The following is a 12,877-nucleotide window of genomic DNA, read 5'->3' on the forward strand; positions in this document are numbered from 1 at the left end:
AAAGTCCATCTCATTGACGTGGGAAATTTACTTTCAAATCACCCATGCAGATCGCTTAAATGTAATTGGATTCCAATATATGTATATGTTACATTGTTAGACACCATATAAAAATGTATGAATTAAATGAAAACTATATTACGCTAAATAATAAACCTCATGACATATTCATAATTCTCTTACCTATGCAAGTGTTCACACAGACACTGAGTGAGTGAGGCTTTTCTGATTAGGATACACATGCAACAACAGTAACACTACAAATCAATATACAATTATTTCAACTGTAACTGAGGAATATAAATAGACACTATTCATTCACTGATTGAACCGCATGCTAACTCAATTAAAAAAGACGGATGTGTTATTTAACCCTGTGAACCATGGGTAAAATACCTCACCAACAGAACACCACATTTTTCTCAGGAAAAGCTGTGGTTGCCTTTTTCAACACACACTGTAATATGTAACCAGTAACTATAAAATTGTGGTGCCCATTCAGAAGAATATGGTAATAACAACATGTTATGACTTTTAATTACCAGAGCTGTTCCTAAACAATCCAGTGCTCCCCCGGGAATCAGGATGCTCATGGCAATAGGGATGATGACGTCCTCAGTTATTTTTTATCTTATGCACACTTTCACGTCTGACTTTGCAAGTCTGGGCTCTTGTAATCCGCTTCATTGTCCAAACAGATACAGATGTAATGAGAATAAACTGTGTAAGCAAATTGAAGATTAATTGTCAGGAACAGCAGGCAAAACACAGCTCTCAAAACACAGGAGCTGTTGTCCCTGAAATAGAATGTATGATATGATGCAGCCTAAATTAGACCTTCACAAGCGGCTGGCCGGTGTTAACATATAAAGAATGGCAACACATCTTAGAAAGTAAGCGGCTCAGATTGCATTTAGATCATTCTCACTGCCCTCTTATCTTGTATGGTATGAACAATCATTCTGTGCGGTTCTTTCTTATTGCAGTTACTCAGGTGTTGTTTTTCTGTTACCTTTTACCTAAGTTCAGAGCTGCTGTTTAGATTACTTGCAATATGTAACACAGGATAAATCGGCCAGTTTTATTGTAGTAAAAGTAGCCAGCACCACTTTTGCTAACAAATGTTTATGGCAGGCAACTAGTACTGAGGATCAGCTCCAGAACTCTGCTAAAATGTCCAGACTGTATTTAAAAGTGAAAACAAAAATCAAACAATGTTTGAGTAATTGCAACCACAAACGGGACAGTTAGAAAAAATATGAAAATGTCACTTAAATCTACTGACACTTTAAGAGTGAATTAAAACTTTACACCAAGCTGTGAATCAGCACTTATTTAAACTGTGGATTCTTTTACCAATATCAGTTGGTAGATGACAGCAGACCAAAAATACATACAAAAAATATTTCTGGCGTATGAAAATCACTCCTACAAAACAGCTGAACACACTGAGGAAGGCCTTAGCTAAAACGCTTGCCTGCTTGACTTTCATATGGCCTTAACTCAGACCAAACACCACAACAATCTCCTTTGATGTCCAACTGAATACTATTTATATAAATGAAACGCTGCGTTTTCCAGCAGAGCCTGTTTAGAAAACTCTATGGGCTGCTGGCTTTTTTTTTTTTTTTTTTTTTTTACTTAGTAAGTATCTTGCTACAGCAGAGAGTGGCTGTCGTTTGACACTCTCATTAATCTCAGAGAAGGACGAGGATAGAAACTGATCTCACTTCTGACAGCTTGTGCAGAGAAAGTAACACCCTGCTGGCATCTGTAAACATAAGATAACTCTTGTCAGCACCTAGAGGCTTGATGTTTTATACCAGACAACTTGTATGATCTAAATAGCAGGAGAGCTAATTGTTGCAATTCTCCGTCCTTATCTTACTGTTTGATAAATTGAGACTTTGGTTCATGAACGGCTAAGCCATGTTAACAGTAAATTATAGGTGCCCTTCACTAAAATTAAATATTCATTATTTTTAATATTTGGCAATTTTGTAAACAACAGCATTGATAATGGTGCTGACATCATTTTGGCAGAGGGCAGCTGGGTTCTTGTTTACTGAATCAAGCTCCACACATCTGTTACAGCTGCACTATCCTTCATTTTAGCTGTGCCAGTGCCATACAACTGCATGTCATGTGTGGGGTATAATTGAATTCATTTATGATCTTTGTATTATTGAATGTATTAAAAAATGACTGCATTTGTTGTAACATGAAGGGAAATGCACAGGAAACTATACAGCAGCACACTTGTTTTCCACAGTCATTGTTTTTTGTTGTATAAAATTAGGTCATTTTTTTACTTGGCTTGTACTGTGACCCACATTGGGATTTTTACTGCCAGTTTCCATGGTAATTTGGACAATATTAATATGGCCCTTATTCGTATTAATTCACTTTTGAATGGATCAGCTTGGAGGATTGCTGGTGATTGAGCCAGCTGAAGTGCTGCTAGTCCCTGCATGGTTCATCGGCTACCTATTCAATATTTCCCAGTAGGGAAGATTTTAATTTAAAGTGGACAAAGCTTGGTTTGCATCTCTTGGTATGTTCAAAGTTCAGATCCAAACTCAATATAAATCTACAATATAATTAAAAGATCATATATATATATATATATATATATATATATATATATATATATATATATATATATATATATATATATATATATATATATATATATCCATAGAGATCTTGACTGCTGTTCAACCATTCAGAACAGCAGTACTGAACACCATGAAAACAAGGTTTCATATGTTTCCAAAGCATATATTTTTGCTTCTTATAGCTGACAACAGTATTTAATAACTCACGTTCCAAGTGAATTTGTCTACCAGGAATGCAGTTTGGTAGGACGAAGTTGGGTGGCAGCCTTATAATGGTAATATCTTAAATGCTAACAAATCTTATAATGGGTTTCCAGACTGAGAGACAGCTGAAGCAGAGATTAATATACAACATGGTTATACAATCAGTTAACTAAATCCAGTATACTATAGTAATAATTGGTTCCACACATGCCCTCCCAGCCCTGCCCTTTCCTCCTTCCACTGGGGCCTTCCTCTACTCTCTCCACCCTGATCTATCCTGCCCCGGTACTGCCAAGCCAAGCTGCTTTCTCAACAGCTGGGATGATGTAAGCATTTTCCTTGCCTTAAATGGAGGCCTGCATGTCACCCTCCACAGGCAAAAATGTTAGACACTCGCAATGAGCTGCACAATCCTGATTATTGAAAGGGCATCCTGTCTAGACTGGCATACATCCTAGGACCTTATTCATAAAACCTAGCTTCTTTCACCAACAACTGAAGGTGACTGCATGTTTTTTTTAGGAACTCTTCATATTTTAACTTGCTTAGTAAGGTAACAAACTGCTATAAATGTTAACCGCAGTTCAAAGGTGGAGCATTGCTAGGGTTTATAAATAAATAAATAAATAAGATACATTTGTTCCTCTTTGTGAAAGGTGAGATTTTAAGGTCTGCATCCAACATTTAGGAACCTAACAACCAGCCACTAAAGACTAGGATCAGAATAGCTAGGTAAAAGATATATGCACCGAATATATATATATATCCTGCATGCACATTATGGACCTGAAAAACAAAGTGCTTACTTCTTAGCTGCTGTCCTGTCCTTTCTTTTTTAAGGTGTAGTCACTTCAAACACCAAGGTCAAGGACAAACACCTTATTAGGTCTGCTATTGGGCTGTGAATTAATGATGTGCTTTGATTTATGCACTGAGCATTGGCTTAACCCTCACCATCCTGGATTGTCTGCCATTGTCTGGACCTTGTTCTACAATGGCAGTTAACTGTAATAAACAAACTGGGTGTTCTAGAGTTGTATGACATGGGTACCCATTGGGAAGGTGGGGGTGCATTTAAGGGTGATAGGATATGTCAGCACTAGATTTTCTTCTAGAATTGAAAAGCCCTTCAGCATCAGATACCGTGAGAGATCATCAGTACGAGACTCAAATCTTTTATCGACAGCAAGTGTTTCTACCTGCCTGCTGGGTCACAAACTCATGTTGCAGTATGTTGATGCAACCAAGTAATGTTGAACTAATGTGTCAGCACAGCACTTCTCCTGGCTGTTTGCCAGAATGTTAATTGTTAATAACTATGTCCAGGGGTGAAATCCTACTGGTACTCACCTGTACTCCATACCAGGATTTATTTTGGTGACTGTATTGGGTACTGTGATTTATTTAATCTGCTTTTCATCCAAAGCAGATGCATTCCATCCACTCACACAGTCCACTAGTGCAACATTTCCCTGACACTGTGGCTCAGAGGTGGCTGCATGGCAGGCCTGCAGAGTGAAAAGAAATGAACAGCTGACAGAGCACATTTCGGAGGACGCGTGTGTCCATCTTTGTCTCTCCCGAGTCAGTGCAGGGTTGGCAGTGGTGGACCGGGTTGAAATTAAAAATAATTTGCATTTCAAATTGGGGAGAAAATCTGAAAAATAATTGCTGATTCCAAATTTATTAAAGAAAAAAAAAGGATAGCATTGGGCTAAAGACGCTTGTGCTTCACGCTTTTCAAACACTGGCTCAACTTGCAAAGTACATAAAGCAAAGTGATCAACATTTTGTTTTGTTGTGAACTGTATTCTATACTTTTATAAAGTTAAAGCTTTGTGACAAAAATACTTTTTGTACTTAAACTGTACTTAAACTGTTATCAGATATCGTACATTAGTGTTACAAGGGGAGAAGAGAGTTAACATCTTGATAGGCTGAAGTTTTGGTAGGTGTTGGCTTTTGTATTGGGAATGGGGCACTCCCTTTTTGTAAAAGGGCTGACATCATTTTACCAAAGAAGGTAAAGTATGCCAGGAATCCAACTGTTTACTTGAGCTCTAGGCCATCAGAATCAACTGGTGCCCTAGCAACGCAAAAGTCTAAATCCTCCAGTCTCAGTTTATAGTTGCAGAATCATTTACTGGGGCAAATGAATGGCCTGAAAATGTCATTCCCACACAAGGTTCTTTTTCAAAGAAATTGATTTGAATATTCTTGGTAAGCATCTTTTAATGTTGCAAACAGATACTTTAAAACCAGTTATGGCAGAGGAGACATATTTTTCCTAAAGTCTAATGTATTTTAATATTGTGTGTGATATATATATATATATATATATATATATATATATACTATATATCTATATATACTATATATATATATCTACTATATCTTCTATATATTACTATCTGGGAGCTATAGTTTGTCAGCTAATACTTGCAAACTGGGACACCAACATAAACTAAAGAAATGGACTAGGAGTTAGAGTTGAGATCAACATTCTTTCACTTTCATGTTTTAAAGTTTATTTGTATGTCGGTTAAAATATTTCTAGTGTGAAAAGGATCTGCAACAGACACTTCTGCCAAAAAAGCAACCTTCCTAATGTGGCCCCTCTAGTCACCACTGGGGGCCTCCTATAGCCGGGATCTATTGCTATACATCTGTTTGCTATACATTTTCTGTTAAATTACAAGATAGAAAGATTCAGATACCAGCCAAAATAGTCATCATATATTTGTGACTGAAATGGACTTGAATAACATTTTTTGACCTAAATTAACTTTTTTGGACCTAAATGAACTTTAATGAAATACCCTGTTGAGATATGTTTGCCTTACCCTGTCAGTACCACACTGACGTCTGCACCGTCACGATACAGTAAATATGATAGCTGAGAGTGCATACTGTACTGCATTAGGAATTTTATGACCTACTGTAGTCCTAATAGAAATGTACTTTAATTAAAAATGCATTAATTGGGTCCTATGTAGAGTATCTACTTGCAGTTTGTTTAAATATTTCATTAACTTTATGCGTAACAACCTCCAGCACACAGTCAGAGCCATACTGTATATCTCTTGGTACAGTATACAGTGCAGTGCTATTACAGGGGAGTTCTTATAGGTTAAGATGAACAGATGCTATCTTACGTTGGTTCTGAAGTGTCTCCTGTATTATGAACTCTGAACCAGGTTATATTTCTGTTTGTAAAGAAAGAGATGGACTTGGGGGTGTTTTGGGTCAAACACTGAATTGTTGTTTGATATTAAACAATCTTCCTTGTCTTCGCGTACCTCAGGGTCACCTGGTTGTAAACACAAACTTGCTTGAAAAGAGTAGAAATGTATAGGTCAAGATCTCACCCTGTGCCATTATACCACAGTGTCCACAGTGTAGAGGAGGTTCTCTCTGTGTACCACTATACCACAGTGTCCACAGTGTAGAGGAGGTTCTCACTGTGTACCACTATACCACAGTGTCCACAGTGTAGAGGAGGTTCTCACTGTGTACCACTATACCACAGTGTCCACAGTGTAGAGGAGGTTCTCACTGTGTACCACTATACCACAGTGTCCACAGTGTAGAGGAGGTTCTCACTGTGTACCACTATACCACAGTGTCCACAGTGTAGAGGAGGTTTTCACTGTGTACCACTATACCACAGTGTCCACAGTGTAGAGGAGGTTCTCACTGTATACCACTATACCACAGTGTCCACAGTATAGAGGAGGTTCTCACTGTATACCACTATACCACAGTGTCCACAGTGTAGAGGAGGTTCTCACTGTGTACCAAACTTATGTCATGGAACACATTTTCACATAGATATACTAAGCAATAGGTCAAGGTCATTGAACACCAGGCCATTCCTGGGTTTTCACCAGCGATAAAAGTAAAACCTCTGAGGCAATATGCTTGAACTTTTGTATGAACTTGATTCTTATTAACATTATGGGAATCCATTTCATAGCAGGTCATATTTTCCATCATTCCATCACATTTCAGATGCTGTAATAATGTAATCGATGTGAAGGGAATGGCTGAAGATGCCGGAATATATGATTCCTGTTCAGTCTGTTTTCCTCCATTGAGCATTGTTTGAGTCTAGCAGAGCTTCAGAGACAAACAAGTTATGAGACACTGGGTGGAAATGGACAACATATGGCCAGTGGCTTCCTGTATGATATACTGTATGTTTATATGAGTGCAAGGCTGGCTATTATCTTAAGGATTGTGCACTTCCTTTTTTTTCAGATAGATGGAAAACTTAATAGTATGTGATTCAGGGAAAGAGCTATTGAAAGCAGTTGGTACAAATCTTTTTGTCCTTTCTTGAAGGTATTTAGAACAACCACCATTTCAGGCAGGGAGAAAGTAGCAAAACGAGGAATGCTAATCAGTAAATATTGAATTTAGCCAAACATGACAGGATACAATAGCAGAAAGAAAGAAACAAAACAAATCTAGGCAGTTTTTTTAAATGTATTTTTTTATCCTTATTGCCATTTCAGACAATACATAATAACATACTTGGCAAATTATATCTTGCACTTCCTTGTTATCTGAAAATAACAAAGACACCATAAAGTACTTCAGATTATTTTTTTTGCTTCACCTCAAAGGTTTCAAACAGTTAATTGCACCCCTCTCTTGCTGCATTGTTAACAACCCCCCCCCCCCCCCCCAAACCAATTCATTTGGAATCTCCCTCTCATTATGTGAGACCTCAGCAATCATATGACTGAACGTGACAAAAAAAAAAAAAAAAAAAAAAAAAAAAACCCAGTAAAGTAAGGAAAGGGTGAACTTTAGTTCAGTTGTGTCCATTGTGCTCATTGTGTTTCAGTAGTTTAGGTCTGAAAAACAAGTGGTTTAAATCTGTAAACCGATACAAATTTAGGCACTACCGGTTTTTCAGGATCGCAACGGATATTTCTGTCAGGCAGCTTTATAATAGGTGGCAAATACATCAATGCACTGTCTTTCACTGTCTTCAACTGTCTTCAGCAAAACTGAAATCAGCCTGAAACACTTGTAGCTCACAACAACGCAATCTTTAAATTAAACAGGGGCTTGTGATTTAATATCATACTTATGAAGTAATCTCGTACTTTGCAGTTATCTACAGGCCCAGCAGAATTTTGCATTTTAGTTTTCTTTGGACTGCTGGCAGCCCATAAGTACCTCTAAGGCAAAGCTGGAAAGCCTAGCAGCGTTCAGCTGTCCTCTGGATGAGGGGCCAAGGTGTTGATCAACCACACTGACATCGGGTTGAAAGGCAGAAAAGTTATAGTGAACCAAAACTGAATAAACGGTAATGATGGAAAGGAATACATGTGAAATATGTTGATGGAGTGACAGTGTAGTGTCCTATACAGGAAAAGGAATTGCTTATGTACGAAGATTGTTACATTATAAGGCCTGTGTTGAAAAAATTAGATTTTAGATACTGTCACATGTTATAAGTATAACATAAACACCTTACAGTCTTTTTTAAAATAAATAAATAAAAAGTTGAATCCACTTTTTGAAATTCTGTTTTGCTGTAACATCTGTAACACCACATAAGTGTATAATTGCCAACCTCCAACTTGTAATGAATTGGTGATTCTCAGCCCATGGAATTGCATGTTAAGGCGAGGGCTGGACTGTTTGTCTTTGAAATGCTTCTTTACAATCTGATGCGTGGTTCTCCAGATACAAGTAGGATGGATGAAGGGAGAGACAGACAATTCCGTATATCCCCAGAATGTGAATAACTGAACAGGTCCAAACTGAAGGACAGTACAGAAAGACACTTCTTTGTATGCGCCTCACCTCAGGGCCAATGGAGCAATTGCAGTGTTTGTTTTAGTACAGTACTAGCCTCCCCCTGCCAATAGATCACATGGATTTTGAGTAACGCCTCTAATTCCACTAAGAGCTGCACAAACTTGAAGAAATAGCATTACCCTTTGCTACTCTTGCAGTTCTTTTGAGTTCACACAAAAATACGAACAGTGCGTTCATTCAGTTGTAGACAAGGGATTCTTCTAATTTAAACACATTCAAGATTTAAAAAAAAAAAAAAAAACAGGTCCCACATACTAAAAGACTACTTTGTGTTGAACATCAGATTTACTGAATTAAATCTTTAGCGTAATTCAGTAAAGCCTTTTTTAAATTTAAGGCTTTACCGGTTTGTACTGGCTGCCCACAGGGTTAGAAATGCAAAGTAGTACAACACCCAATCCTGTTTAGGTAAATTATTGATATGATCAGGTACAAAGAATGTAAGCATAAGCAGTGTGGTATAACGAGACACCCAATAACTTGTGCTAAAGAATGTTCTTACCAAGTTCTATCAGAATTTGACAAGGATTCTTTAGATAAATGTAAAATAAAATAACCATAGGGTGTAAACTATTTATTTAACTGTACTGTGAATTTCTAAAGACAGCAAAATGATCACTGCGTTTTTTAAACTAGTTGCTCTGACCATAATGCAACATCAATGGTTTAAGGAAAATAAGGGTCATAGGTAGTTGTGTATATTCGATATATAGTGTACTTTGAAACTCAGACTAAATACTTGAAGGGAAGTGAAAATGGTCCGGTGATCCAAATCACCAGTTGGGGACGGAGGGAGGGAGAGAGAGAGAGAGTCACTTTTTTTTTCCATTCAAGACGTTTGAATTAGCCAGGGGAACAGTCACTCAGTGGTTCTGCAGTGCGCAGTGTGATAGGAGCGGCGGTCAGGGCACTGTGAACAGTGCTGAAACTTTAATACTTTATAATAAGGCTTTAGTTAGGAAGTTGTAGTAACATATATATAAATATATAAAATGGCTGGGGCTACTTCGATTGAGGCTGTGAAAAGAAAAATCCAGACCCTGCAGCAGCAAGCTGATGATGCAGAGGAACGGGCGGAGAGGCTGCAACGAGAGGTGGATGCTGAGAGCCAGGCCAGAGAAAGAGTATGTATTTTCATTTTTTTGTAATACAGTAAAGTATAGGTAGAAATTTATATTTAAAAAGTGCCTTTAAGATGGGTGTATAATCAAATATGAGAAAAAACACAATGCAGAATGAGGGCGGGACCAGAGACGGGCAATGGCATTCTGCGCTACACTAGAGTGAATTTCTGTTTATGTGAAAGTAGCATTGAGAATATTGTGTTGGGTTACTATGTATCTGGTCAATGTGGATAGAGGGTGCAATAGCAGATGGCCTCAACCAATTTGCGATTAGATTTTTGTTTTTTATTAATTTGATTAAGAATTGCGTAGATTGCTGTGTGTTTCACACATAATTTGGTCGACAGCACCCTGCTGTGGAGCAAGACTTTGTACCAGACTGTAGTTGATTATTAAGCGGATATTTCTTTCTATGTATGCTAACGAAGCAGTGCAGTGGCTGAAACTACGAATTGCATTTACAAAGACGTAAAACAGTGTCATATGTAATTCACTTTAATTCAGAATTAAGCGAGAGTATAATTGCATATATACATCACAATGCAAACCCGAAAACCATTCAAAGCAGGCTCTTTATGCGATCATCTCACAGTATTAAAACGGCGGCAGTGTCTAACAAATGTTTTAACAAGGGGGTGCTGTAATTTAACGAGCATTGTTTGCAATTGGGCTATTTGGACTTTAATCTGAACATTAACAATTCTCAAACGTTTAATAAAGTTAAAATGATACTTTGGAAGTGAAAATGTTTGATACAGCCTGTCAGTACTACTATAACAAACTGAAAGCGAAATGCGGGATCTGGCGACACTGTATTTGTCCTGTTGTGCTTTGTTTTAAAATGCTTTCAAATTTAGCATGTGAAAAGCAAACAACGACCTGGATCTGGAATCGGATCGATTTCTCCAAAATGGAGGGTGGGTGTTGGTCAGACAATTGAATGAGAAAAAGGAAAGAATATTGAGTTAGACACGTTCGCATTATGATACGGAACGTGTGCAATATTAAGCGGTACTAAATTACAGTGTAATTATAGTGAACTGTTAGCATTAAAATAATTCTAAATGAAAATGAGGTTCTTGAAAATGCACCAGCCAGGCAAAGTATGGAGTTAGAATTGAAAGTTTCTCACAGTTGTCATTTTCCAAACATAGCTGCTGAAATGTACTTTATTACACGTAATAATATATATATATATATATATATATATATATATATATATATATATATATATATATATATATATATATATATATATGGGAGAGGACGACTGAAATTAATTATGTTAATATGGCAATGAAGACACGTTTCTTATAGAGAATACATTATATACATCTGAAAAATATGTATGAAACTTGGGAATGGGCCGTAACTGCCACGGTGTCAGCTGGTATACTGATGCCCTTGTAACACACCGGCACCTGTGACACCCGACTGCTATAGCCCAGCCGTAACTGTGACCCTTACAGAAATGAGGTGTCTATAGACTATATATAATCATACTATTGTAATCTACAGAATCTTAACAGTGGCTCCTGACTACAGTATTAAAAGGGGGGTGGGGGTGGTACATGTTTCATTACTGTATGTTAATGTTTAACATTAGTTTCATAAATTAGATGTATGAAACTCTAGTTTATCTTAAAACCATGTCCTTGAGCATAATGGATAATGGATTTAGCTTTAAACTTTCGTTTCTCAGTACTTCCCTGTGGGGTCTTGTAATAATGCCCAGCTTCTGTGTCAGTGTCTACTGTTGATATATTTTTTTCAGTAGAATTGTCTGATTAATGAAGGCTTTTGGGATAAGGTGGCTGGCTGGCTGAGAAATGCAAAGAGGTACAGGTAGCCAGTCTACACAGAGTCGTCACATAGCTGCAACCAGAGTCCTGAAACAGGGTTGTGACATCTAAAAAAAACTGCAGCTGCATAACAAAAAAAAAAAAAAAAAAAAAAGGCAGTGCATTGCTCGGAAAGTGTCTGCTGGAAGTAAAATGCTATGCCAGAAGTTCAATTTTATGCCAGGAATTACATATTTATTTCTAGTTTTTTTTTTGTGGGGTGGGTTAAAGTACGTTTCTGGTGAATCTCACCAGATTTATGAGAAAATTACTTTGAAAACTCAAGCTGTGGACATGTTGTCACAGTCCACTTTTAACAAAGTAGATTACTGGGAATCCCATGGTGTTATCAGAGAACATCAGTTATTTGGTATAACTGTCAGACTGTAGACTTTGTGTTGCAGGAATAGATGCAAACCTTTTCTCTGAAATGAGCTGTAGAAATAGAAAAACTTCTGTGGATTGTAGTGTATCCAGATCACACTCCCTCCTGCAACAATGCTGGTTTTCTATACCGCCAATACAGCACTCCTTTCAGTGAGAGCACCAGAATTGTTGCTGGAGGGATCTTGAACAGGATACATTGCTTTATTCAGAAGAAATATATATAATATAGATATATAACATAACATATATATATAATATATAATAGTATATTATATATATATATTATGAAGAACAAATATAATATCAAAAATCACTCTTAAAAGCTCTGCCAAATATTGTGTTGGATGAAAACATTTCTGAAAACAATTGGAACAGAAGGTTGTTATTCAGGCAGTGGAGAAGCTGTCCCACCTCGCTCTCATCTATTTACTTTCCTGGTCTCCAGCCTCAATACATATGCCTGCTTCCACTGGGCTCCAGCAGTGTTTAACTGGCTCATTGCCCCCAGAGCCAGTGCATTTAGCTTCAACGTTTCCTGACTGCCACTGGAGCTGAGGACAGCCGTGGGAGTTCAGGCTCACGCAGATATTCTTTTCTAGAGGAGAAGTCGTTTTTTCAAAGCACTATTCAGGCAGTACAAGAGAAATGTGCTACTACTGCGGGTCAACAGGTCTTCTAGGGTTGTGGATATTCCAAGCATGGGGTGACTGTATATATTGTTTTATTAAATATTGCAGTGATGGTACGCTGTGTTTCCCTTTTCTCTATGACCGAGGATGTCTGCCATATTGGAATAAGTGACTTTTTTTTTTGCTTTCCTAACGCTCTGAGTTTTTGCTGTCACCATGGGTACACAGCTTTATTT

The 12,877-nt window shown here is 37.5% G+C and overlaps 1 protein-coding gene across 10 annotated transcripts in view; it reads left to right on the forward strand.

The window, feature by feature from the left end:
• LOC121301712 (tropomyosin alpha-1 chain-like) overlaps nt 1–12,877 on the forward strand; it is a 43,547-nt gene that overhangs the window by 2,632 nt on the left and 28,038 nt on the right. For 2 of the 10 annotated variants that reach the window (XM_041231369.1, XM_041231348.1), the window contains exon 1: nt 9,523–9,784. The exons of 4 other annotated variants lie outside the window; for them this stretch is intronic. In XM_041231369.1, coding sequence (XP_041087303.1) covers nt 9,653–9,784 — 132 coding nt within the window. In that variant the 5' untranslated portion in view covers nt 9,523–9,652. Of the gene's footprint in view, nt 1–9,518; nt 9,785–12,877 lie in introns of those variants that run through there. 4 more of the 10 variants (XM_041231362.1, XM_041231355.1, XM_041231341.1 and 1 more) reach the window with 4 other exon arrangements.

The sequence above is a fragment of the Polyodon spathula genome, chromosome 2 (assembly GCF_017654505.1).
Source record: "Polyodon spathula isolate WHYD16114869_AA chromosome 2, ASM1765450v1, whole genome shotgun sequence".
Classification (NCBI taxonomy): domain Eukaryota; kingdom Metazoa; phylum Chordata; class Actinopteri; order Acipenseriformes; family Polyodontidae; genus Polyodon; species Polyodon spathula.